The sequence below is a fragment of the Candoia aspera genome, chromosome 7 (assembly GCF_035149785.1).
Source record: "Candoia aspera isolate rCanAsp1 chromosome 7, rCanAsp1.hap2, whole genome shotgun sequence".
In the NCBI taxonomy this organism is placed as follows: Eukaryota; Metazoa; Chordata; class Lepidosauria; order Squamata; family Boidae; genus Candoia; species Candoia aspera.
Genome location: NC_086159.1, coordinates 105,729 through 133,404, shown reverse-complemented (window position 1 = coordinate 133,404; position 27,676 = coordinate 105,729). Strand labels below are relative to the sequence as shown.

At 48.5% G+C, this 27,676-nt stretch overlaps 1 protein-coding gene across 7 annotated transcripts in view; it reads right to left on the bottom strand.

The window, feature by feature from the left end:
- SBF1 (SET binding factor 1) overlaps positions 1-22,385 on the bottom strand; it is a 145,284-nt gene extending 122,899 nt beyond the window's left edge. For all 7 annotated transcript variants that reach the window (XM_063308726.1, XM_063308729.1, XM_063308730.1 and 4 more), the window contains exon 1: positions 22,224-22,385. In XM_063308726.1, coding sequence (XP_063164796.1) covers positions 22,224-22,278 — 55 coding nt within the window. In that variant the 5' untranslated portion in view covers positions 22,279-22,385. The remainder of the gene's footprint in view (positions 1-22,223) is intronic.
- Between the last annotated feature and the right edge of the window lie 5,291 nt (positions 22,386-27,676).

Genomic DNA, 27,676 nt, shown 5'->3' with positions numbered 1-27,676 from the left:
AAAACAATAAAACATCTAAAATAAAAATAAGATATTTAAATCCTCACAATAAATAGTAAAATGTTCATGGTACTGTATAACAGCACAAAACAATGACCTACTGTCATAATACATTAATACTCCCTACTACGACAATCGTATGACAGGTACACAGCATCTAATAGAATAGCAGCAAGACAACATTCAGCTATTAAAGGCCCGCCAGAATAATCCAGTCTTTAATTAAAGCTATCATACTGGGGTCTAATCTATCATCTTAAAGGGAAGCTGTTCTATAACACTGGTGCTGTGATGGAAGACCACTGCCTCCTTGCCTCACCCCACCCTCCCTTATCTCACAAAAAAAGTGGGATTATAAGGAGTTTCTCCTGTGATGTACACACTGGCTAGATCAGTTTTGGTTAGAGAAGGCAGTTCTGAAGATTCCTTAATGGCAAGCCATATTTACTGCTCAACATGATGCTTCAACGTGCACAGAAGGTCACCTTAAAACAGTCTTATCCTGTGAGATGGACCAGGCTACTGTAATCTTCAGGGTTAAATATGACTGCAAGATACTGGAAATTCAAGGGGATCACACCAAATACATTTCAGACTGGCAGACAGTTGAAAAGAAATCAGATTAAAAGTTCCAACATCCAGAAGAAAGCCAGGGATCAGCAGGATTAACCAGGATTCAGTGTATGAAGGGATTAAATAGATAAGACCTTTACTGAACAAAAAAGCCATGAGTTTTAAAACATGAAACACACGTCCATGTTAAAACAATCCAAAGGAGCACTGGACCTGGCTGCCATGTAGGTCAGCCAGTGAACAGTTGCAAGTCCTGGAGCACATAACTGCCTTTACAACCGATGGCAGAAACTGGGGGGACGGTTTCCAGATAGGTTTCTTATTTCAGCACAGGGGCAGCTTTGCTTACAAGAGCTGTTTGTGATGCAATATTAAGGACATTAGAATCATCCAATGCCCTCCTCAATGCAGGAATCCAAACTGAAGTATCACTGGTAGATGGCTGCCCAGCACCCACATTAGCATATCTAGTGAGGGTCACTGGTTCCACTATGGAACAGCTCTTATTGTTAAGAAGTGCTTTTTAACCTTCAGGTAGAAAATGCTTCCTTGCTGCCCTTCAAGAACTGTGTCACAGTTAATTTCTCTGAACCTTTCTAAAGTTAGGTGCCCAGAAAGGAACACAGTAGGCCAGGAAATGTCTGACCAAACAGAATAAACTGTAATGATTACTTCTTCTTGAGATGATACTTCTGCTCATGCAGCCTAAAACCACATTTGCGTTTCTTGCAGCCATACGGCACTGCTGACTCATGTTTAGTTTGTAATCCACCACATGCAAGATCTTTTCCCAAAAAACAATTAGCAAGCAAGGCTTTCTATGCCTCTGCATCTGATTCCCAAATGACTGATTAACAATCTGATCTAGAGTATTAATATTGCTTTTTGCTCATGAACTCCACAAACAAGATTTACCTGCAACTTACAAAATGGGACTATCGCAATCTCTCACAGGAATTAAACTTCCTTCTCAGGCTGATCCCGATATATCTCACACTTTTTAATATTGGAGAAACAACTCACTTTTGACTAAAAGCAAAGCCAAGACCTTGCAAGAAGTCTGTGGGTCAAGTAACTTTCTAGTTCTGCCCACAGTTCTTTGGGAAGAATCACTGAGATTCCACAAGAAAAAGTTCAAAACATAAGCACAATGATAAAGATGGAAATTGGGAAAGTTAACCTCCCCCGCCACCCAATTACCTAAGGAAGCTGTCATTTAGATAAGGATGACCTGCAAGTTTGTTCATCCTATAGAACCTTTCTCAATATCTTATCAAATGATTTAAAATACCTAACAAATACTAACACAGGAATTCTTCCAAAATCTTGAAGTAACATTCATTTGAGCAATATTTATTCTTCCTTATAGACTCTTTGTAGCATTTAACTATTTATTAACGTCAACATTAATCTGAGATTAACAATCTGAAATATTCAACTCTACAACAATGAAATTTTCTTTGGAAGAATAATTCTAATGTATTTAAAAGAATTCAAACAATACACAAGATTCCTTTCTTTATAAATTTCCATTGATATTGATAATTTATTACATTTATATGCCACCAGACTCCCAACAAGTCTGATAACTTTGATACTAACTGAAATATATTAGATTTAATCCAGAATAACCTAGAAATTTACCAAATTGTTGTACTGTATCTGTATGTTGTGGTAAAGAGCAATAATAGTTACTGTATGTTATATTGATCTTCCGCAAAGGATCGTTACCTTGTCGTGGTGCTGGAGCTTGAGCACCTCAATGATGCTATGAGCTAAACCGTGAAGGGCCACCCAAGACGGGAAGGTCATGACAGAAAGGTCAGACTAAATGCGATCCCTGGGGAAGGTAATGGCAACCCACCCCAGTATTCTTGCCATGAAAACTAAATGGATCAGTACAACCAGAGATATGTCGGTATACCATCGGAAGATGAGACCCACAGGTCGGAAGATGGTCAAAATGCTACTGGGGAAGAACAGAGGATGAGTTCAACCAGCCCCAGACGTGATGACGCAGCTAGCTCAAAGCCAAAAGGACGGCTAGCGGCCGATGGTGCTGGTGGTGAACGGCGAATCCGATGTTCTAAGGATCAACACACCACTGGAACCTGGAATGTAAGATCTATGAGCCAGGGCAATTTGGATGTGGTTATTGGTGAGATGTCCAGATTAAAGATAGACATTTCGGGCGTCAGTGAACTGAAATGGACTGGAATGGGCCACTTCACATCAAATGACCACCAGATCTACTACTGTGGACAAGAGGACCACAGAAGAAACGGAGTAGCCTTCACAATTAATAGTAAAGTGGCTAAAGCAGTGCTTGGATTGTTGTTTATTCGTTCAGTCGCTTCCGACTCTTCGTGACTTCATGGACCAGCCCATGCCAGAGCTTCCTGTCGGTCGGCAACACCCCCAGCTCCCCCAGGGATGAGTCCGTCACCTCTAGAATATCATCCATCCACCTTGCCCTTGGTCGGCCCCTCTTCCTTTTGCCCTCCTCTCTCCCCAGCATCAGCATCTTCTCCAGGGTGTCCTGTCTTCTCATTATGTGGCCAAAGTATTTCAGTTTTGCCTTTAATATCATTCCCTCAAGTGAGCAGCCTGGCTTTATTTCCTGGATTATGGACTGGTTTGATCTTCTTGCAGTCCAAGGCACTCTCAGAACCTTCCTCCAACACCACAGTTCCAAAGCATCTATCTTCCTTCTCTCAGCCTTCCTTATGGTCCAGCTCTCGCAGCCATATGTCACTACGGGGAACACCATTGCTTTAACTATGCGGGCCTTTGTTGTCAGTGTGATGTCTCTGCTCTTAACTATTTTATCGAGATTTGTCATTGCTCTTCTCCCAAGGATTAAACGTCTTCTGATTTCCTGACTGCAGTCAGCATCTGCAGTAATCTTTGCACCTAGGAATACAAAGTCTTTCACTGCTTCTACATTTTCTCCCTCTATTTGCCAGTTATCAATCAAGCTGGTTGCCATAATCTTGGTTTTTTTGAGCTTTACCTGCAAGCCAGCTTTTGCACTTCCTTCTTTCACCTTCATCATAAGGCTCATCAGTTCCTCTTCACTTTCAGCCATCAAAGTGGTATCATCTGCATATCTGAGACTGTTAAAGTTTCTTCCAGCGATTTTAACCCCAGCCTTGGATTCCTCAAGCCCAGCATGTCGCATGATGTGTTCTGCGTACAAGTTGAATAGGTAGGGTGAGAGTATACAGCCCTGCCGTACTCCTTTCCCAATCTTAAACCAGTCCGTTGTTCCGTGGTCTGTTCTTACTGTTGCTGCTTGGTCGTTATACAGATTATTCAGGAGGCAGACAAGATGACTTGGTATCCCCATACCGCTAAGAACTTGCCACAATTTGTTATGGTCCACACAGTCAAAGGCTTTAGAATAGTCAATAAAACAGAAACAGATGTTTTTCTGAAACTCCCTGGCATTTTCCATTATCCAGTGGATATTGGCAATTTGGTCCCTAGTTCCTCTGCCTTTTCTAAACCCAGTTTGTACATCTGGCAATTCTCGCTCCATGAACAGCTGAAGTCTACCTTGCAGGATCTTGAGCATTACCTTACTGGCATGTGAAATGAGTGCCACTGTTCGATAGTTTGAACATTTTTCAGTGTTTCCCTTTTTTGGTATGGGGATGTAAGTTGATTTTTTCCAATCTGATGGCCATTCTTGTGTTTTCCAAATTTGCTGACATATAGTATGCATTACCTTGACAGCATCATCTCGCAAGGTTTTGAACAGTTCAGCTGGGATGCCGTCGTCTCCTGCTGCCTTGTTATTAGCAATGCTTCTTAAGGCCCATTCAACCTCACTCTTCAGGATGTCTGGCTCTAGCTCACTGACCACACCGTCAAAGCTATCCCCGATATTGTTATCCTTCCTATACAGGTCTTCCGTATATTCTTGCCACCTTTTCTTGGTCTCATCTCCTTCTGTTAGGTCAGGGAGTTTCAGAAAAACATCTGTTTCTGTTTTATTGACTATTCTAAAGCCTTTGACTGTGTGGACCATAACAAATTGTGGCAAGTTCTTAGCGGTATGGGGATACCAAGTCACCTTGTCTGCCTTCTGAAGAATCTGTATAACAACCAAGTAGCAACAGTAAGAACAGACCACGGAACAACAGACTGGTTTAAGATTGGGAAAGGAGTACGGCAGGGCTGTATACTCTCACCCTACCTATTCAACTTGTACGCAGAACACATCATGCAACATGCTGGGCTTGAGGAATCCAAGGCTGGAGTTAAAATCGCTGGAAGAAACATTAACAATCTCAGATATGCAGATGATACCACTTTGATGGCTGAAAGCGAAGAGGAACTGAGGAGCCTTATGATGAAGGTGAAAGAAGGAAGTGCAAAAGCTGGCTTGCAGGTAAAGCTCAAAAAAACCAAGATTATGGCAACCAGCTTGATTGATAACTGGCAAATAGAGGGAGAAAATGTAGAAGCAGTGAAAGACTTTGTATTCCTAGGTGCAAAGATTACTGCAGATGCTGACTGCAGTCAGGAAATCAGAAGACGTTTAATCCTTGGGAGAAGAGCAATGACAAATCTCGATAAAATAGTTAAGAGCAGAGACATCACACTGACAACAAAGGTCCGCATAGTTAAAGCAATGGTGTTCCCCGTAGTGACATGTGGCTGCGAGAGCTGGACCATAAGGAAGGCTGAGAGAAGGAAGATAGATGCTTTGGAACTGTGGTGTTGGAGGAAAGTTCTGAGAGTGCCTTGGACTGCAAGAAGATCAAACCAGTCCATAATCCAGGAAATAAAGCCAGGCTGCTCACTTGAGGGAATGATATTAAAGGCAAAACTGAAATACTTTGGCCACATAATGAGAAGACAGGACACCCTGGAGAAGATGCTGATGCTAGGGAGAGTGGAGGGCAAAAGGAAGAGGGGCCGACCAAGGGCAAGGTGGATGGATGATATTCTAGAGGTGACGGACTCATCCCTGGGGGAGCTGGGGGTGTTGCCGACCGACAGGAAGCTCTGGCGTGGGCTGGTCCATGAAGTCACGAAGAGTCGGAAGCGACTGAATGAATAAACAAGAAACATGTTATATTGATAATATTCAGTAATTTTTAGCTTATTCCATTAACTGGATTCATCAGCATGTGAGAGCTAATAATCATTGGGTTCAACTCCAATCACTTTAATTTCCAAATGATTATGTACCATCAAGTCATTTTTGACTCCTAGCGACCAGATAGATAGATAGATAGATAGATAGATAGATAGATAGATAATAGATTTATTTTCTCTATGATTTCCAAAGTGTCCTTCAAATCCCTTATAAAACAGGCCAAAGATAAATATAAGGGGACATAGTAGGCATCCTTGACAAGTTCCATGAAGCATCTTGATCATGTTGTATTTCTGATTTACAGGATCTGAATAATTCACAAAACTCCATGACCTCTGCAAATTTGATGAGTATTCCTCTCAGGGACAAAAACTGAGAACTGTGGCACCCCACTTTATAGCTCTCTCGTTTGATGAGGAAACACCAACGAGCACACAGTGACTGTGGTTTTCAAGCCAGATGATAATCTGGAAACATAGACTTCTAGGTTTAGAAGGAACCACAAGGATCATCTAGTTCAACCCAGAGTAATATGAAAGAAAACCAATGAAACCAATCAATTCAATTCAATTCCAATACCGCCTGACTGGGGAGCTCACAGTAAAAAAGAACAAAGTAAAAGATACAATAAAGATAAAAAGAGAACAAGATGGAGAATCTGGCCAACATGCATATACGTATACGTATACGTATACACGTACACATACACATACCCACACTGTATCCAACAGGGCAGCCCCTACCCCATCACTTCAACCCAAGGCCTGGGAGAACAACCAGGTCTTTAAGGCTTTCCTGAATGCCAACATGATGGGAGCCACATGGATCTCTGCGGGAATCTGAGGGGCCCACCATCCATCACCATATCATGAAATCATTTTATATTTTATAATATATTTTATAATATACATTTTATAATATATATTTTTATAATATACATTTTATATTTTATATCCATGTGGTTTTGATAAAAATACAGGTGTGGTTTATCATGGCCCTCTCCAGAGGACAGGCACGAGAGGACAGAGAAGGCATGCTTCCTGGGTCCTGACATATGACACTGTTTAATCAAAAGGACCCAGAGTGCACCAGTCTGTCACATTTATTTGTTTGTTTGTTTGTTTGTTTGATCTCTATAGCCACCCATCTCAGCAAGTGACTCTGGGCAGCTTACAACAATAAAACTATAGAACAATTAAAACAATTACAATTAAAACATTGTGCCAGCCAGGCAGGCACCACGAGAGATAGGCAGTCCCTCAGATAACTAGGTCCTATGCCATATAGGGCATAACCAGCACCTTGAATTGCACCTGGAAATATACTGGCAATTTATGCCACTGAATTCTGGATTAGTTGATGCTTTTGAGTGGTCTTCAATAGCAGCCCAATATAGAGAAACCATCCATGAGAGGTCGCTTCCACAACCTTTGTAGCTACGGTATACTGTTCCAGTGTTGCACACATCTTACCATAAGAAAGATTTTCCTTATATTTAAACAAAATCTAGGTAGCTGCACCACCAAGTCCTGCTGTGCTGCCTCATTGTGGGTGTGTGTGATGGATGAGTAAAGAATGTCAGGAATATATGACACGAGTATATATTCCCAGCAGGGTCACCGAAGGCGTGAATATCATCCCAGCTGCCCAGCTAAAGCAAACAGGCACCTATATTGAGCAGCAGAGATATAGGAAGATACTGAAAGCAGATGGTCACTTTAGTGACAACTGCAAAGACATCCATTCATAGTGGCAGGAGAGGGCCATGATAAACCACACCTGTATTTTTACCAAGAGAACCACATGGATAGAAAATATAAAATGATTTCATGATAGAGCACTGGATGATGGGCCCTTCAGGTCAGATGGCACTCAACATGGTTGAGTGGCTTGAGGACACTCCATCTTTTTAAATTTGTGTATTTTTTGCATGGATTTTTTAATGCTCTTTTTATTTGTAAGCTGCTCAGAGTCACTGGCACAGTGAGATGGGGGTCGTATAAATGTAATCAATCAATCTGCTACTGAGGAAGAGCTGAGGATCTTTTGGGGTATTAATGGTGTTTATGACGTGGCTAGATTAAAGCCTTCAGAACATCTTGTTGCTGATGTTGACATTCAGGAAAAGAAAATCCGAAGCTGCAAGGCCAGAATTATAGTAGGAACACGGAATGTAAGAAGCATAACACGGGAAAACTCAACACAGTGAAAGATGAGATAAAACAATTCGATCTAGTAGGTGGGGTATTGTCATGAGCACTGATGGTGAGCAGGAGGGGGCCCCTATCCAGGGGGGAAAATGCATGCGTAGTAGTGAGGAGTTGAGCAGTCATTCAGAGAAACACAGAACAGACCCACCTTGACTTTGGGGGTTTATCTGTATGGGTTTTCTCATGCTTCTTCAGTTTGTTAGGATTTTCTGTCTAATGTAGCAGTAATAAAACACTAGAGACTTATTCCTCGTCTCAGTGTGGTTCCTGACTGTTAGGACAGGTATGCTGCGGGTCCCATCAGCCAAGGAGTGTCGGCTGGCGGGAACTAGAAGGCGTGCCTTCTCCTCCATAGCGCCTGCCCTCTGGAACATCCTCCCTCCAGAAATTAGGATGTCCCCGACCCTGTTAGCCTTTTGTAAGGCTGTAAAGACCTGGCTTTGTGCCCGGGCCTGGGGCCTCGAGTGTGTGGATGGTCCTGTCTCTTGGCTGTATTAATATCTATGCATTGCTCACTTGGCAGCCATGCATATTTATTTTGTATTTATTTTATATTTTAACTGTTTTAATTATAATTGTTTTATGGTTTTATTGTTGTAAGCCACCCAGAGTCACTTGCTGAGATGGGTGGCTATAGAAATCAAATCAAATTGAATCAAATAAATAAATAAATAAAACAACTAGAAATTGGCATCTTAGGCATCAGCCAATTGAGATGGACTGTCATGCACTGCCTACCGCAGAGTAAAACACAGACGCTGATTCCTAGGAGAGCAGGTTCTGGTTTATTTCATACGTAGTGTCAGTTGCGAAAAAAGCTGAGAGTGAGAGGAGCGCGCTGGTGCGGGGTTTAAATACCCCGCGCCGGTCAGCGCCCCCTCACCCTGGGTTACGTCATCACCCCTTTGTCCTGCATGCTGTCTTGCCGGTAGGTGAAGGGTTGCGAGGCCCCAGCTGGTGCCCCGGGATCGCCCATCATTGGTTTCCTCATTCAGCCGGTGATTGCCGTCAGCTGGGCGATCTCCGTTGCGCTTGTGCTAATAGCTTGGGTGTGCCTCGCGATCCGCTTAGCCTTTGTCTTTTCTTCTTTCTCCTTTGTGAGCTGATGGCTGCTTCCTCCGGCTAGAGTCTGTGGCTGTTGTTGTGCGTGCTATGCTTATCTTGAGCCCCTTCCTCTGCTTCCTCGTTATTGTCATGTGTGCCGTTGTGCTGATGTCTTCAGCTCAACGGCACTCATGACATACTGCCCCCTGTCCGAATAGTGCCCCCCCCCCGGCCTTCCGGTTTTTTACCAGGAGAGCTGTCAATTTTTTTTTTTTTTAAATTTCCCGCCGGAGTGTTTTCGCCCCTCCCTTTGTTCCGCCCTCTACCTCGTGTCCATCTAGGGTGTGTTCCCAATGCGCATGCCCCGACCACACCCTGGGCGTGTGCATGCTCCGGCCACACCCTGCTTGTTTGGCTCAGTTTGGCGAGGAAAGAGGCGTGGCTGGTCGGGTGCTTTTCAGCTCCAGGTAGGGCCCTTATCTTTTTTCCAAGTGCGTCGTCATTGTTATGTGTGCATCCTGGGCGTTGCCCCCAGGCATGCACAGGTGACCAATGTCACTCCCTCGTGGGCCCGGGGCAGGGGGAGGGTGAGTCCCGGGGGGAGGGAGGTCTACCCAAGTCGCGGGCTTGGGGGGCCCTTTCTCCTGGGGGCGCGGTTGGCGGGGGGGGCCCGCGGGGAAAAGGGTGTTCAGGGGCCGGTTCGGCTTGTCGCCCCTTTGGCTTGTCGGGGTACGTCCGGTGGAATGCCCGGGTCAGGTCTGGCGCGACGTGTTGCGCCGCCACCCATTCTGGGTGGGGGAAGTGTTTCCACCTTACTAAATAGTGTAATATTCCCCGTTGACGGCGAGAGTCGAGTATGTCTCTTACTTCAAAATGTTGTTGGCCGTCGATCATCACTGGGGAGGGCAGTGGCATGCTCGGGTGCCATCGAGAGGTGGTTGCAGGTTTCAGGAGGCTGGTGTGAAATACCGGGTGGAGTCTCCGTAGATTGTGCGGCAGGTCCAGGTGTATTGCCACCGGGTTCACTATCTGTGTTACTCGAAGCGGCCCGATATACTTAGGCCCCAGTTTTTTCGAGGGTTGAGGTGACTTCAGGAATTTGGTGGACAGGTAGACCATATCCCCTGCCTGGAACGTCAGTTGCTGGCGCCGGTGCTTGTCGGCCTGCTCTTTGTAGGCCGCCTGTGCTTCCTTCAGCGCTGCCGTGATTATTGGCCACGATTCCGCAATCTTCCATCCCCAGTCACTAGCATCCACTTGGGGTCCCGGGGGTTGCGGTAGCTCCGGTATGGGGACAAAGTCGCGCCCCGAGACTACTTCGAACGGGGTTTTCCCTGTGCTCGTGTGGACGGCGTTATTATATGCGACTTCCGCAAACGGGAGTTCGACCCAGTCGTCTTGGTGGTAGTTTGTGTATGAGCGTATGAATTGTTCTAGGGTGGCATTGAGGACCTCTGTGGCTCCGTCCGTCTGGGGGTGCCAGGCCGTGGATAGGGCTTGTTGGGTCCCCGTCAGCTTTAGGAAGGCCCGCCAGAATTTCGAGGTGAATTGTGTGCCCCTGTCGGTCACCACGCGTGCGGGACATCCGTGTAACCTGTACACATGTATCAGGAAGAGTTTGGCTAGTTGTTGGGCGGACGGGACCGATGAGCAGGGGATGAAGTGGGCTTGTTTCGAAAAGTAGTCTTTCACCACCCAAATGGCCGTTTTCTTCTGGCTGGGTGGGAGATCTACTATGAAATCCATGGAGATTTCCTCCCATGGGCGGGAGGGCTCCGCCACCTTTTGTAAAAGTCCCGGGGGCTTACCTGGTGCCCGTTTGGCCCTGGCGCATGTCGGGCAGGACGCTACATAGGCTTTCACGTCCCGTCTCAGCGCGGGCCACCAGAATTGGCGTCGTGTGAGGTGCAGGGTCTTCAGGAACCTGAAATGTCCCGCTTGCTTGGCGTCGTGGGATCTGTGCAAGATCGCCTGGCGTTGCGAGTCTGGGACATATATTCTGCCTTCCCCCCATGCCAGGTCCTGTGCCATCGTCACCTTGTCGGGGTTTGCTAGGAGCCAAGGGTCGGTTTTGAGGGCGGCAGTGAGGTCTGCGCGTATCCCCCCTGGCAGTTGCGGTTGGCGCCGTCTGGTTACTGGTTGCCCCACCGTCGGTTGTGCCGTGGGGTTGGGTTGCCTCCGAGCGCCGCTCCGGGTGGTCACCGCCATCCCCAGCTGGGAAGCGGATAGGACCGTCCCGATCATGTCTGGGGAGGGCTCCTCGTCTTGGGGCAGTCGGGAGAGGGCGTCAGCTAGGAAGTTCTTTTTGCCCGGCATGAACTTCAGCTGAAAGTTGAAGTAGCTGAAGAATTGGGCCCATCTGACCTGTTTTGGGCTGAGGCGTCTGGGCGTTCGGAGGGCCTCGAGGTTCCGGTGGTCTGTCCAGACCTCGAATGGTTGGGTGGCTCCTTCCAGTAGGTGCCTCCATGTTTCCAACGCCGATTTCACCGCGAAGGCTTCCTTCTCCCAGACGTGCCAGCGCCTTTCTGTCTCAGAGAATTTCCTCGACAGGTAGGTGCATGGTTTCAGGACTCCTGTGGAGTCCTTTTGGAGTAGGATGGCCCCCAGGGAGAAGTCTGAGGCGTCGGCTTGGACCACGAACGGCCGTTCTGGGTCCGGGTGCGCGAGGATTGGCTCTGTGGTGAACAGCGCTTTCAGCCTGTTGAATGCGGTTTGGCACGCGGGAGTCCAATTTAGTACTGTGCCCGGGTTCTTGGCGCGTCGTGTGTCCCCCACCCCTTTAGTCTTGAGGAGGTCTGTTAGGGGGAGGGCTATCTCCGCGAACCCCCAGGCGAATGACCTGTAAAAATTCGCGAAGCCGAGGAAGCTCTGGAGTTGGCGCCTGTTACGGGGGCGTTCCCAGTTCACCACCACCTCGACTTTTGCGGGGTCCATCTCTATGCCTTCTCCGGAGATTCGGTACCCCAGGTAGTCTAGGCGTGCTTTATGGAATTCGCACTTTGAGGGTTTGGCATAGAGTTTCGCCCGTTTTAGCTTGTCGAGGACTTGTCTGACTAGGGTCACGTGTTCCTCGTGCGTTTTGGAGTAGATGAGGACGTCGTCTATGTAGACCAGGACCCCTTTGAACAGGTGCTCATGCAGAACCTCATTGATGAGCTGCATGAATACCCCCGGGGCCCCTGCTAGTCCGAATGGCAGCACTTTGTACTGAAAGGCGCCTAGGGGGCAGTTGAACGCCGTTTTCCATTCGTCCCCCTCCCTGATTCGGATCCGGTAGTACGCCTCGCGAAGGTCCAGCTTGGAGAATACTCTGCCCGTGGACAGGTGGGCGAGCATGTCTTTCACGAGGGGTAAGGGGTATTTATTGGATAGGGAAGCTGCATTGAGGCCCCGGTAGTCGGTGCAGAGCCGTAGGCTGCCGTCCTTTTTCTCTCGGAATAGGACGGGCGCTCCGACCGGTGAGCATGCCGGCTCTATGAATCCCCTCTCTAGGTTTTTGTCGATGAACTCCCGGAGGGTTGCCATCTCCTTCGGGGTCATCGAGTAAATCTTCGGCCTAGGTAAGGGGACATCGGGCAGCAGGTCAATCCTGCAGTCCGTCTTGCAGTGGGGGGGTAGTTGATCAGCTTCCGCCTCTCCGAAGACCTCTGAGAAGTCAGCGTATTGCTCCGGTAGGTCTTCTGGGGTAGTTGTGTTGTCCTGGGTTGCCGCCTCTGCTCGTCCCACCGTGGGGTTGGTCCTGCCTGCCGGAACTGGCGCCCGGTACTCGCCGTCGTCGAATCGGAAGGTGCGGGTCGCCCAGTCGATGCGCGGGTTGTTTGTTGCGAGCCATGGTATCCCCAAGACTACGATGGGCCGTCCTATGTGGGTTACCACGAACGATGTTCGTTCGGTGTGGGTACCCATTTGTAGGGTAACCGGCTCGGTCTGCATCGTGGCTGGTGTCCCTCCCGCTGTTGAGCCGTCCAGCTAGTGAAATGCCAGCGGCGTGGGGAGGGGGAGGCAGCGTAGGGTGAGTTTTGCGACTATGTCGGGGTGGATCAGGTTTTTCGAGCACCCCGAGTCCACTAGTGCCGCGGCCGTGGTGGCTCCGTTGCCCCCAGAGAGCTTGATTGCCGCCATTATTACGGAGCTTTCGCCGCTCTGTCGAAGTGATCCGCGCCTCTGTCCCACCCCTGCCTCGCGGCGCGTTTTAAGGCAGGCTGGGAGCGTTTCCCGCCGGCTGGTCTGGGTCTATGGCATCCTCTCCCCCCCAGTGGGCGTCCCAGCCTTCGTCCGGTGTCGCTGTGGCTCCGGTCATTCGGCGGTGGGGGGGGTGGCGGGTTCGTTGGTTTGAGGCTAGGTTTCAGTGCAGGTTGAGGAGCGCTCGCTGGGGTTCGGCTGGAGAAGCACTCTGCCGTTTTGTGCCCCATTTTCCCACACCTCCCGCAGGGCCCGCGAGTAAATTTCTTCCTTGGATATGTGGGACCGGCTGTCCCCACGTGTGGCGCGGGTACCTTTGGGTAGGTGTTGGTTTTGTCTTCCGTCGTTGCCATTAGGAAGGTGCGGTGCGCGTGCTCTGCTTTCCCCGCGAGGTGGATCCAGCCGTGCAGAGTCTCCGGATCGTCCCGGTAGAGAGCCCATTGAAGTACTTCGCGGTTGAGCCCCCTTTTAAACATTTCTAGCAGGGTGGTCTCGGACCAGTCGTTGGTCTTCCCTGCTAGGGCTTTAAATTCGAGGGCGTAGTCTGGGACAGTGCGTGCGCCCTGTTTGAGGCTTTGGAGTGCGCTTTTAGCCCTCTCTTTGGCTAGTGGGTCCTCAAAGTAGCGCTTCATCTCGGTAATGAAAGCATGGAAGTCCGAGAGGGCGGGGAAGTTGGACTCGTACATTTGGACGTACCAGTCCGCCGCCCGGTCTTGTAGTTTGATCGCCACGGCTGCGATCTTGTCCGCTTCGGAGTTAAAAGAGTGTCCGTGCCGCCCCATGAACTCCCTGGCGTTCGTAATGAAGAACGACAGTTTCGCGGGGTTCCCGTCGAAGAAGATGGGGAAGTCCTTTGGGGCCCGGGCGTTGTGTGAGTCCCCTCCTCTCGCTTCCCGACTCCTGGCTTCGTCCGCTTGGGCCGCTTGTTGATCAGCATTTGGCCCATGGTGGTGCGACGACCCGCTCGGGGTGTGGGCCTGCACGGGAACGTCGTTGGGCGGCGCCGGGGACATCAGCGATTGCAGCATGGTCCTGAGGTCCTGTAGCTGGGCCTCCATGGCTGCGAGTCTGGCTTGCGCTTCCCCGTCCGAAATCCGCGCCGCAGCTGGGGTCGGGTCTATCGGTGTGTCCGCCGGGTTGAGCCGCTGGTGGGGTTCAGGCAGTCCCGTCCGCGGGTCCGCTTCCTCCGTTTGGGAGTGCGTCGGCTGGGTTGCCTCTCCGTCCTCCACCGTGCTTGCCGCAGTTGGGCTGACGCTCCGCGCCCGTGGCTGGGGTGCGATGTGGGGCGGGGGGGTCTCCGCTGGTCTCGGGAGGTATGTTGCTCCCTCCCGTGGCCGGGTCGCCCCCGCCGCTGTCTCCCTCTGGGGTTGGAGCTTAGGCTCGGGGTGGGCCGGGCGGGTGTCCGTGGCTCCTGGGGTCCGCGGTGCCTCTGGCCTCGATCGGTCCTCCTCCGCTTCTTGCCGTGCAGTTCGCCCGCTTTGGCCGCGACGCGTCGGCCTCATCGCTCGTGGTCTTCTCGCCGTCTATTCCTCCCGCGGCTCGTTGTCCGGTGGGGCTCGGCGAGGCTGAGTTTGTGACTCTCAGCTTTATGTCATGCACTGCCTACCACAGAGTAAAACACAGACGCTGATTCCTAGGAGAGCAGGTTCTGGTTTATTTCATACGTAGTGTCAGTTGCGAAAAAAGCTGAGAGTGAGAGGAGCGCGCCGGTGCGGGGTTTAAATACCCCGCGCCGGTCAGCGCCCCCTCACCCTGGGTTACGTCATCACCCCTTTGTCCTGCATGCTGTCTTGCCGGTAGGTGAAGGGTTGCGAGGCCCCAGCTGGTGCCCCGGGATCGCCCATCATCGGTTTCCTCATTCAGCCGGTGATTGCCGTCAGCTGGGCGATCTCCGTTGCGCTTGTGCTAATAGCTTAGGTGTGCCTCGCGATCCGCTTAGCCTTTGTCTTTTCTTCTTTCTCCTTTGTGAGCTGATAGCTGCTTCCTCCGGCTAGAGTCTGTGGCTGTTGTTGTGCGTGCTATGCTTATCTTGAGCCCCTTCCTCTGCTTCCTCGTTATTGTCATGTGTGCCGTTGTGCTGATGTCTTCAGCTCAACGGCACTCATGACATGGACTGGGATCGGACACTTTCAGTCAGAAGATCACACTGTTTATTACTCACAACGAAGGAATGGCATTGCTTTTATATATAGTTAGGAAGGGTATAGCAAGAACAGCACTTGCCTACAATGCAATCAATGACAGAATAGTATCGATCAGACTTCGTGGACAACTCTTTAATATGATGATTGTTCAAGTATATGCTCCAACCACCAATGCAGAAGAAGAGGAGGTTGATGACTTCTATGGTCAATTTCAATTTGAAATCAACAGAACATGCAAGCTAGATGTGCTGCTTGGGACTGGAGACCTAATGCCAAAGTTGGAAACATGAAAGAGCAAAATGTAGTTGGACTGTATGGCTTAGGAAACCAAAGCTGGCCAGAGTCACTTGTTGAGATGGGTGGCTACAGAAATGAAATGAAATGAAATGAAATGAAATGAAATGAAATCAATCAATCAATCAATCAATCAATCAATCAATCAATAAAATGAGCAGGAAAGCAACTTATCAATTTCTGCCACCACAATTATTTCTTCATAGCTAACACTTTCAAACAACGAAAACAACGCCTCTATACATGGACATCACCAGATGGAGTATATAGAAATCAAATTGACTATATTATTGCTAAAAGGAGGTGGAGGAGCAAAATTATAGTGTCAAAGACATTGTCAGGTGCTGACTGTGGAACAGATTATGAACTGCTCATGTGCAAGTTCCAAGTTAAGCTAAAGAAGAAGAAAAAGAAAGCCAGTCAGTTTCCATGATATGACCTTGAACATATACCGACCATCTTCAAGGAGAACATCAGGAATCACACTGCAGTCCTGATTCTCACTGATAGAGAACCAGAGTAATTATACAATGAACTTAAGTTGTTAAGGATGAATGTGAAAAGAGACTGCCAAAAATGAAGAAACAGAAGAAAGCAAACTGGATGTCAGAACAAACCATGGAAATTGTGGAGAAGAGAAGCCAAAGCCAAGAAAGACAAAAATCTCAGAAAGGAACTTAAAGAGTTTCAGAGAGCTGTTAGAAGAGACAAGAAGCAGTACTACAACATCTGTAAAAACACTGAAGATAGAAACAGGCATGGAAAACCAAGGAAAGTCTTTCAAAGATCTCTGAACTCCAAAGGAGGTTCCAGTCTCGAATTGGTAGGCTAAAGGACACCAATGGACAGATAGTAACTGATTTAAAGGAAATCAAACAAAGGTGGAAGGAGCAGGGCCGGCTCTAGATATTTTGGCACCCTAGACAAAGTCATATTCTGGCACCTCCTATGGTTTGGCTCATTTTCCGATTTTAATAGGAGTCTCAAAAAGGCCTTCTTGTTTCTTTTTTTCTTCAGGTTTCTGAGCTTTACACTTATTCTTTTCAGCCCTGGACAATGTTTTTTTTTCCTGGGACATTTTCACCCTATTTACACAGTAAGTAAGTTTAGTTACATCAGCACCCATTGTTGTCAAATGGCAACAATTCTGCAAAATTATATTTAACCCTTGAGCAGAGACGTTGGCTCAGAGACTGCATTGTTACCGCTTTTCACTTTTTATTGTGCTTTTCTGAAGACTTTTCCATTTTCGCAACTCCTAAAATTTGGCACCCCAGGCCAGTTCCTACTCAACCTTAGCCTAGAGCTGGCCCTGGGAAGGAGTATAGGTAGTCCTTGTTTAATGATGGTAATTTGGACTGGAGTTTCTGTCACTAAGCGATGGCACCTGTAAGCACAACATCACGTGACTGCACTGCTTAACAATGGCAATCCCAGCAGTCCCTGTTGCTGTCATTGAGCAAGGATCACAGGTTATTAAGCAAGGACCTCATATGACCATGACTAGCGACTTCCTGCTGGCTTCCCACAAGCAAAGTCAGTGAGGAAGCCAGCAGGATGTTGCAAGTCCTGGGCAGTTCACAAGCAGGTGAGTACTACTGAGTGAGGCAGGCTGGGGATGGGTTGCTGTGGCACAGAGCAAGTGGTCTGAGAGAGGGGGTGCTGCGGTGTGAGTGTGTGGTACAGAGTATGAAATCCCTATTCCGTAGCAGGGCTCCTTGGGAGAAAAAGTGGCAGGAACAACTTGCAACCCTCCCTGCCTGCTTTCCCATTGACTGTTTATATACAGTAGCTTGCACTGCCTGTGTTAGTGGGAGTGTGGTTTTCTCCTCAGTAATTCCTTGATTAAGGTATTGTTTTCTGCTTGTTTGTCTGGTTAATCATTGTTTATCTGGGTGTTGGCTGCTGGTGTTCTGGTCTTTTTCTTTCCTTAGCTTTTTTATTCTCTTTTGAATGGTGTGTAAATGTGGTTTATCTCTATGTGTCTATTGATGGCTGATACACGAACACATAGAGATAACATGGCTGACACATAGAAACATAGAATCTATCTAGTTTATATACTACTATAAACAGGGAGCAAACCCCACACTCAGTAGCACTGATGCTACCTAGTTGGGTAATGAAATGTCTGCAAGCAAACAACCAAGCTCAGAGAGCACCAAGGATTCCACTGAAATAATGTACAGTAGAGATGCCAACATCTAAGATATCTTAGAACATATTCGTTACTTATAAGAACCTCTAGTACTAGAAGTTACTGTAGATCAACATTCTGCCTCTTCCCCATTACATCAGCCCATCCCACCTGATCATACAGAAAGGGTATGTTGTGGACCCTGTCAGTAAGAGAACTCCGTTTGGCGGGGTCCAGGAAGCAGGCCTTCTCTGCAGTAGCTCCTGCCCTCTGGAACATCCTGCCCTCAGAAGTGAGGTTAACCCCATCACTCCTGGCCTTCTGGAGGAACCTGAAGACTTGGCTCTGCTGCCTTGCTTGGGGTGGGGAGGGGAGCAGTTACGCTTAGGGATGGCTAGTGCCTTAGAGCACTTCTCACACACATGGACTGAATTAGACCTTTCTGCCACTTGGATTTTATTTTTATTTTAATAATTATTGTTAATTGTAATTACATTTTATTTATTGTATTTGTATTTTATGCCCATTGTTTTAACTGACTACTTTTATTGTAAACTGCCCAGAGTCCCTCTGGTGGGAGGAGATGGGTGGTGACAAATTTGATTGATAAATAAAAATAAATAAATAAATTACCAAGTTGAATGGCTACAGGAACTGATGCAATACCCACTGAAATATGGCAAGCAACAGAAGAAGAATCGGTAAAGGTTCTAATCAAGCTACACCAGCAAATCTGGAGAATGACAGTGGCCAACAGATTGGAAGAGATCAGTCTACGTACCAATACCAAAGAAAGGAGCCTTAACAGAGGGTGCAAACTATTATATGATATTTTTTATTTCACAGGCTAGCAAAATAATGCTTAGGATCATCCAACACAGATTAGAACCCTACGTAGAAAGGGAGATGCCAGAGGTTCAAGCTGGCTTTAGACCATGAGACACTATTGCTGATGCATGCTGAATAATTGAAAAAGCCAAATAATACCCAAAAGAAGTCAGTATGTGCTTCATTGACACAATCAAAGGCCTTTCTATAATCAAGCACATCAAGCTGTGGAATATACTCAGAAAAATAGGAATCCCAGAACATATCATCCTCATGAGAAACGTATATATAGGTCAGAAAGCCACAGTACGGACAGCAAGAGGCGAAACAGACCAGCTCCAGGTTGGTAAAGGAGTACAACAAGACTGTATAACCCCCTCCCCTTATTTATTCAACCTATATGTTGAATATATATTAAGGGAAGTTGGATTGGAAGAAGATGAGCATGGTTTTAAAACTGGAGGAAGAAACACCAATAATCTGCATTATGCTGATGACACGACCCTCATAGCCAAAAACGCAAAGGATCTGCAAGCTCTAGTAATAAAAATCAAGAGAGCACAGTGAAAAAAGTGGGACTGAGACCAAACTAATGACAATAGGCACAACAATCAGCCTTAGAACTGATATTGAAGATATCAAAGTGGTATATAGCTTCTGCCTTTTAGGATCAACTGTCAACAGTGAAGGAACAAGCAGTCAAGAAGTCCTTGGAAAAGATATTCAGATGCTGTGATGTGTCTAAACCTACAAAAATTAGAATCACACAGTCAGTTTATTCCCTGTGACACTCTATGGAAGTGAAAGCTGGACTTTGAAGAAGCAGGACAGGAAGAGTATTGATGCTTTTGAACTTTGGTGTTGGAGAAGACTCTGGAGAATACTGTGGACAGCCAATAAAACAAAAAAATGGATCATCAAACCAATCAACCCAGAAGTCTGATTCAAGGCACAAATGACCAGGCTCAAATTATCCTACTTTGGATACATTATGTGAAGACCTAGCTCTCTAGGAAAGTCTCTAGTGCTGGGAAAGGTGAAGGAAAGAGGATGACCAGCTGTAAGGTGGATGAACTCTGTTACTGTGGCAATGGGGTCCCTGCTAGAAAACCTGAAGGATCAGGTTGGGGACAGAACATCATGGAGAAAATCTATCTATGTGGTTGCTAAGAGTTGACACCAACCTGATAGCACATAATCGGTCAATTCCACATAAACACCTGATAGTTTACACCATATCTATAGAATAAAAAAAACCAAAAGACATTCCACTAAAACAACAACACAAACCTAACAGTTGCTTTTATTATTTTCTTAAATATTCAGGTGCAAATTTCTTCTTTAGAATGGAGCAGAAACTGAGAAACATACTCTCCAACCCCCAAAGTCCTTCTGCTATTACCAGAATTCGAGGTGTCATTCATTCCTGTGCAACTGCTTAGGCAACCTAAGGAATCAGAGCTAAAATATTGAAGCACTCATCTCCAAATCTATTCTAGGATCAAAATAAGACAATGGAGCTACAAATGCTTAGCAAGACCTAGAGTATACAGAGGAACCAAGGCTGAATTTAGAAAAGCAGCAGCAGTAGCAGCTGCAGGTTCTCTTACTCCAACCTGAGGACATACTGAGGACTGGCTTTCCGAGGGTAAGATCTAGGTGACATGGCTACAAGTCAGCAGAAGGAATTCACTGAGCTAAAAACACAAATCTCAAGGCCCAAAGAATCACTTGGGCTTAGCAAAGAGAATGTTTCACATTCTTCTACCTGCAACATGTCTGGAGATTTTTTTCCTTATTTGTTATTGCTGTTTTTCCTTATTTCTTTAAATATACAGTGATCAACAAAATACCAGGAACAAAAACAAAAAACCCCAAGCAAGAAATAAATAGCAACAGAAACTGCACGAAAGTACAAAAATGGATAATTTGGAAATATATAATTGAATTTGTAATTTTAAGAAGTGTTCATAATTTTGTAGATTTCTCTCTATAAAGGCAATTGTACAAACAGAAGTATCTATTAGGAATTGGTAGAGCTAAAAAACTGAGGCCATATATGAATGAAGATTTTTTGCCGCTGTATTTCAGCAAATGCTATTCCCCCACTTTTAAATACTATTGATCCAAAGAAAGTTGTGGTGCACTTTTCCAACCTTTTGCTATGTTAAACCTGGTTGCTAATAACAAAACTGAATTTCTTGCATTGCCTCATTTCCTCCCCCTTTTGTGGTTACAGAATATCTTTGCCCTAAGTCCTCACTTGCTTCCCATGCACCCACCTTCCTGTCCTCCCTCACCAAGCAGGAAGCTGAACCTGCCAGATACTGTGCAAGCAGGCCAACAACTACTTATCACATGAGCTGTACCACGCTCTTCTTCAGAGGAACTTAAGAGCAGCATAGGAATGCATCTGCTTTTTCCCCTCACAGCCACTTTGAGATGAAACTGGGCCAAGGTTAGGCAGCAGGTAGATTGGGATTAACTAGTAGCTTTTTGGGTGATTTGCAGCATATCAGCAAAGGCTTCTGACACAACAGGAGGAAAGTGGAAAGTTTAAAAAAAATTGGTTCCATTATTAGCCTCCCTTCATAATGTTCCTTGCCTGTATAGTAGAAACATAATTTGTGTCATTTTACTAGAGACTGTCCTGTCATACTCACTGATCTTTATTAATCTGGATATAGAGCACGCAGCGCCATACATAACTGACTCGTGCTTCATCATCACCAGTTCTTTTTAATCTATTTTTCTAATAGCCAAAGGACTGAAAAGTGCTCCATCCTGTTGGCTTGCACATAAAGCTATAGTCTACTTGCCCAGAACACGTGTCCCAATGAAGACGGTACCAGTATTATGAGAGAACACAGAGACCTCCAAGGAAAGCATTGCATGCGAAACAGGAGATTTGACAGCCCATGTTTTTGAAGCAAGAAGTCCCAGGTCAGATATGCACGGAATCTCACATGGCAAAGAAGACCTTACTTCACCTGAGATCCTGGAAAGCTGCTATCAGAGTAGACAGCGTGGACTGCACCAGACAACAATTTAATCGGCATCTGACAGCGCTGAAGTATTTTCCTCCCCCAGACTGCAGCTTGCACACTTTCTCCATTTTGCTTACTAGCCGCAAAGGGCACCTAAAGAACAGCAACCTGGTCGTGCGGTAAACAGCAGCCGCGGAGGAGATCCTAGGACCGGATGCTCAGAAAGGCTTCAGCCCGAAAAACGGTCCTTCCCAGGGCTCTCGCGCCGGTAGAAACGGGCAGCCCCCCGCACGCCTCTCAGGACTGGCTGCCCATTTCACAAAGGGCGGCGATCGGAGTCACGACCGAGGGGCTGTTCGCAGCGCCCGCCGGGTCCTGCCGCTCTCGCTCACCTCCGTGCGAAAGCCCCGCCAAGCCCCCGGGCCCTCCGGGCAGCACCGCGAGAGGCCTCCAAAGCCGCCCAGCGCCGCAAGGGCCGGCTGCCTCGCCGAGCGTCCCGCATCCGGGGAGCGCCGCCGCCGCCTGCCCGCACCCACGGCTGTCCGTTACTCGGAGAGGAGCCTCCTCGGGCGGCGGCCGAAAGTTACCCAGAGCCCGGCCCGCTCTCGACTGCTCGCGGCGGAGCGAGAAGCCCACGCCCGCCCGCCAGGCCCGAAGCATGAGGCCCTCGCCCAGCCTGGCCGTCCACCCTCGCTCGCTCGCCCGTCCGCTCACCGCGCTTGCCCGGACCGAAGGCGACCACCACGAAGTAGTCGGCGAGGCGCGCCATGCCGGAGAAGCTCCGCGAAGCCGCCGCCACCGCCGCAGGAGGAAGAGGAGGAGGAGGCGGCGGCCGCGTCGTGGATCATCGCCGTCCGGGCATCTTTCCCGCTGCCGCCGCCCCGCCGCCCCCAGGCGCCTCAAACGCCGCCGCCGCCGCCGCCATCTTGCCCGAGCGGCGGGAGGCCGGCCTGCCCAGAAGGAGCGCAGGGCGCAGGCGCCGCCCCAGCACCCAGCCAATGGCGGGCAGCTCTGCGGCGACAGAGCGGTCGGATTGGTGGCCCGGATGCGGGCGGCCGCCCCTTCCTGCGTCCTCGCGGGGGTGGCGGGGGCCCTTCGCCGAGGCGCTTCCGCCGGCCCTCTGCGGCTCTGAGACTCGCGGAACGGCCCCTCCTTCCCTGAACGCTTCCGGCCCAGGCGCCGCCTCCGCCCCCAGCGCTCGTCCGGCGGCCCGCGTGGAGTCTGCCCGGGGGCCCGCCGGCGCCGAGCAAGAGGGAAGATTCGTCCGGCCGCGGGCGGCCTTCTCCCCGGGAGGCCAGCCTTTTCCTCCCCTTCTCGCGAGGGGGACTGGCTCCTCTCCCTCCGCGTGGACGGCGTGCACCTCCCTTCCCTTCGCCTGCAGCCTCCCTCAGCACCCGCGAAGGGCCGGAGCCGAATGGGGGGGCGCGGAACGCCCCAGGACGGGGAAAGCCCCCGAGGCGGTGTGCCGCGCCCTTCTTCGTCCGGCTTTGCTGCGCTGCGCCGCCCTCCGTGGGACCCTCTGGCCTGGAAGACGCGGAGGCTGGGGGGTCGGGCGTCGCTCCCTCGCCCGCCGAGGGACTCCGCAAACAGGTTTTCCTTGTGCATCCTCAGGCCGCGTTGACCCTCCCCTGATTGCTCTCGGAACCCTCTTGGCCGTGCAGGGAGAACTCTCGAGCCCGAGGAATTCCTGTCCGGCTCGGAGTTCTTCCCCGGGCGATCTGTGATCGGGCATCTTTTCGGAGTCCGCCCTCCCGGGAACAAAGCCCGAAGCTGCGCGGGAGCAGCTGCTGCAAGCGGAATCCCCGGGGCCGAGGGGGATCGAGGGCTGAGGATAGCGGCCGATGATCGGGGAGGGACGGGGTGCTGGGGGTGCGGGGTGCTGGGGGTGAACCGTTGGGCTCCTCAGACCAGGTTCGGCCCCGCCGCTGCCTAGTTGGGCGTAGTTTTTTTTTCTACAGCGATGAGGGAATGCGATGCAGGAGCCATTCCGCGTTCATTGCCGTCTTTCATAATAGGTGACCTAACCGTACGAATACCGTATTGTGAAGCCTCACAAACTAACTTTCCCGGTAAGTTCAGGTTGTAATGTGAGCACCAAGTCGTCTAACACGGTTTCCATTGCTTGCCTGAAAGCTTGTTGTACTGTTTTGTCCTGGACGCTTCTTCTCAAATTAGGTTTGGGAAGTTCTAACCTTCCTGGTTATCATATTTTACAATATCACTTCTCTGGAAATAACTTTTCCTCCAGTATAAGTTTTAAATTGTATATTTGGTGGCTTTTGTTGAGTAGCTAGCTCTGGGATGCTGCTGAAATTCACAGCGTGGTATGGCTGATAGCCAGTGGTGTCCACGGGGAAGAGGAGGGGTTGGATTAATAAGAACAGCATTATGGTATCTTGAAGCAGGTCCTGATGCATTGGTCTTGATGGCAGTGGGCCACCTCCTGGGGCCGTCTGCTGGGAGACTTGTGGGCTTCCTTGTGTAGCCGCTGGGAGAGCAGACGGTGGACCAGATGGGCCAGGAGCAAGGCGCTCCTCATGTTCTCATGTCGCACTCACATGCCAAAGGTGGAACTTCATTTTGATGAACACAGCAAGAACTTGCAGATGCTGTTGAATAGAGCAGAGCTGTAATGCTGTGATGGGAGCCATGCTGCCCATCTCATTTCGCCTTTTAGGCTGCTGTATAGATGGATGTTCAGGTTTAATGTCCACATTCCATTGTCATTACCAGGTTTTTCATCTAGCATGCACCACTACGCTCCTTTTACAGTGGTTCTATTACAGTTTGGTCTAGTGGTTAAGGTGCTGGGCTAGAAACCAGGAGTCTGTGAGTTCTAGTCCCGCCTTAGGCATGAAGGCTGGCTGGGTGACCTTGGGCCAGTCCCTCTCTCTCAGCCCAACCCACCTCACACGGTTGTTGCTGTGGTGAAAATAGGAGGAGGAAGGAGTATTAGGTATGTTTGCTGCCTTGAGTTATTTATAAAAATAATAAAGGTGGGATTAAAAATTTAAAAAATAAAATTTAAAAAAAAAAGCCCTCTTTGAATGTTTTCTTTCAAAATTCCTCAACTAGCCAATCTCTCAATGTATCATTTAGCCTGTCACTAAATTTCAGTATGTAGACAGTTTCTTTAAGCTCAGCTGCAGTGGACCCTCCTTTCTGTTTCTGCTTATGAAGCCAGAACTGCTTTGCAGGGAATAATAATTTTGGCATCAGATGTTCCTGAATTATTTTTACTAGTTCTGTAAAGTTGAATTACATGGCTTTTTGTGGGATCTTAAGCTTTTTAAAAAAAATTGCCTTTTGCCTCCCACACAATCAGTAAAACAGGCACCTTTTTCTTAGCAACCAACTCATTTGCCTCAAAAAATTGTTAAAGCCTTTCTGTGGTTAGTGGCCAATCCGCTGTGGCACTATCAGACATTTTCATCTTCCCAATACACCATCCTGCTGTGCCTTTTCCCTTTGCTTCAGGGTTATTTTTCCCATTTGATTTTACTACCCTTTCTACCACCCCCAAGATATTATGAGGTTTATCATAGAAATGTAGCATTGGAACCTCCATACAGTAAGGGCCAGAACTGGTTGAACCCAGGATTTCGTGCCTTCCCTGGAAGCCATGGGCTTTTCCCTTGTCATCTTGATCCAATCCATGTGGGCAGTCACATGCTAGACCCTGTCTGTACCTTGGGACTGTTGTTACATGACCTGGATGTGAAAGGCATATTCTCTTTGCCATGGTTAGATCCCTTCCTGGTCCAGATGCGTTGACTGCAGGGCTGGACCCTTTCAGCTGGTCTGTTCCAGGCCTTATAGATGCGATCAGTTTCTGGCAGATAGTTGGGAATTTCCTTAATAGTGACAGGCAAATTAGTTGAGGACCTGTTTCACTACTGGTAAGAGGTGGTGTCTTGGGCCCTTGACAAAATCACCCCTGAGTAGCCCCTTACTGTCAGATGATCCCAAAGGGTTCCTTGGTTTGCAGGGGACCTTGGGGAGATGAAGCAGCAGAAGCTATCCATGGAGTGCAGGTAGAGAATGACAAAGAATGACTGAGCAGAGGTATCAAGTGCCCAAAATCAAGCCTACTCCATAGTGATAGAGGAGGTGAAGTACTCTTACTTCTCTGTTATTGAATTGCTGGATGGTTGTCCAGTGGCCCCTTTTCGGATGGTCAATTTTCCTCTGGGTAAGAGCGCTCCAGTGGGGTTACCTCCTGGCCACTGTGACCAGCTAGCAGAACATTTTGTTGATACTGTGTTGACTCAGATTTGGGGGGTTTTGTGGTGACTGGCCAACTTGCTACATTATCTGGGATTCTTTTGGCCTTGTAACCTCCAAGGAATTTGATAGGTTGCCTCTTCAGGATGTCCTCAACTACCTGTGGCTTGGATCCTTACTTCTCCTGACTCCTTCAGGCAGCTAGTGTAGTTCCCTGGATCTACCTTGCAGCCTCTTTTGTTACCAATGACCATTCTATCCTTCTGGATTGTCTGCGGGGGTTGGGAATTGGAGGCACTATTTTGCAGTGATTCTACTTTTTCCTTGGCAGGTGCTTCCAGTCGATGGTGGTAGTGGATATTGGCATGGTAGTTGCAACCATGTGGAGTACAGAGAATCCTCGCTTACCGGCTGCCTTATTTACTGACCATTTGAAGTTTTTTTATTATTATTATTGTATGGCATAGCAGTTCGGTGTTCATGCTGATTTTTTTCTTGCTGGGAAATCCTTGTGAGGTCCAGCAGCCAGATGTGTAGACTATTTAGCCGTGACAAGTCACGTTGCCCGGGGTGCACCACGAGGAGGCTAGTCTACATTGCACCGAGTGGGGCTGAGAGAAAGCGACTGCCCCAGGGTCACCCAGCCGGCTTTCATGCCTAAGGCGGAACTAGAACTCACAGACTCCTGGTTTCTAGCCCAGAACCTTAACCACTAGACCAAAGTGGCTCTCGTTTGAAGTTACGATGGTTGAAAAAAAACAGCTTTGCAGCCAGGTCTCACGTTTACAGCTGTTGCACCATCCCTGAAGTCCCGTGATCAACATTTGGGTGCTTTGTAACCAGGCATTTACAAACATTGCACTGTCCTGTGGTCACATGATTGCCATTTGTGCACTTCACAACCAGATTCCAACAAGCAGAGTCAATGGAGAAGCCAGCAGTAAAATCGCAAGTCTTAGTCATGTGATGTCTTGCTTAATGACCACAGTGATTCGCTTAAGTGGAATGATGTTGTAAGTACTGGAATAGTTTGCTATGGGGGCGACAGTGAACTGCAAAGTCTCTTTGTGTTCCCCCACTCTCATGGCCACTGTCTCCGTTCGAAACTCCACTGGACCACCATGGGCCATGGACCTATCCATTTGGGTGAAAACTATGGGTTAAGTCTCTTAGTTTTGAGGCTCAGCGTGTTGATTACCGCGGGGTGTATTAAACATTTGGTATACCCCGAATCCAACATCGCTGTGAGATTGGCTTTGTGGTGGGTTCTTTAATTTTTTGACTCCACCCTGACCAGCAATGTTGGGCAGTCATCACTCACCAGTGGGTCTTCTTCGTTGTCCTCCGAAGCTGAAATGCTGCGCCCAGGATTTTCCACCTGCTCGCAGGCGCAATCTAGAACAGTTGAATTTTGTTTCCCGCCACCTTTTAGTCCTCAGCCTCTGACTCCTCACTGGACTGTATTGGTGATTCCAATGCCTTGTCCCTTCGGGCCAGGGCGGTTGCAGCAGCTTCCTTGCACTTGGTGGAAGGGGTTTGGGTGACCTTCCCTCCCGGCTGCCTTATTTACTGACCATTTGAAGTTTTTTTATTATTATTATTGTATGGCATAGCAGTTTGGTGTTCATGCTGATTTTTTTCTTGCTGGGAAATCCTTGTGAGGTCCAGCAGCCAGATGTGTAGGCTATTTAGCCATGGAGTCACATTGCCCGGGGTGTACCACGAGGAGGCTAGTCTACATTGCACCAAGGCTTGGTTGCCTTGATTCCTCCACAGGGACACTCTGCTGCTCGATGGGAGTCTTTGCCGCATTTGAAGCACCCCCCTCTCTTCCAGGTTCTGTCCTTGGGCTCCTCCCTTTCTCGGAACAGTCTCCTTTGGGAGAACTGGAACTGACCTGGGACTTTGGTGTTTCTTCCTGCAGCTTGCGCTCTCAGTTGCCT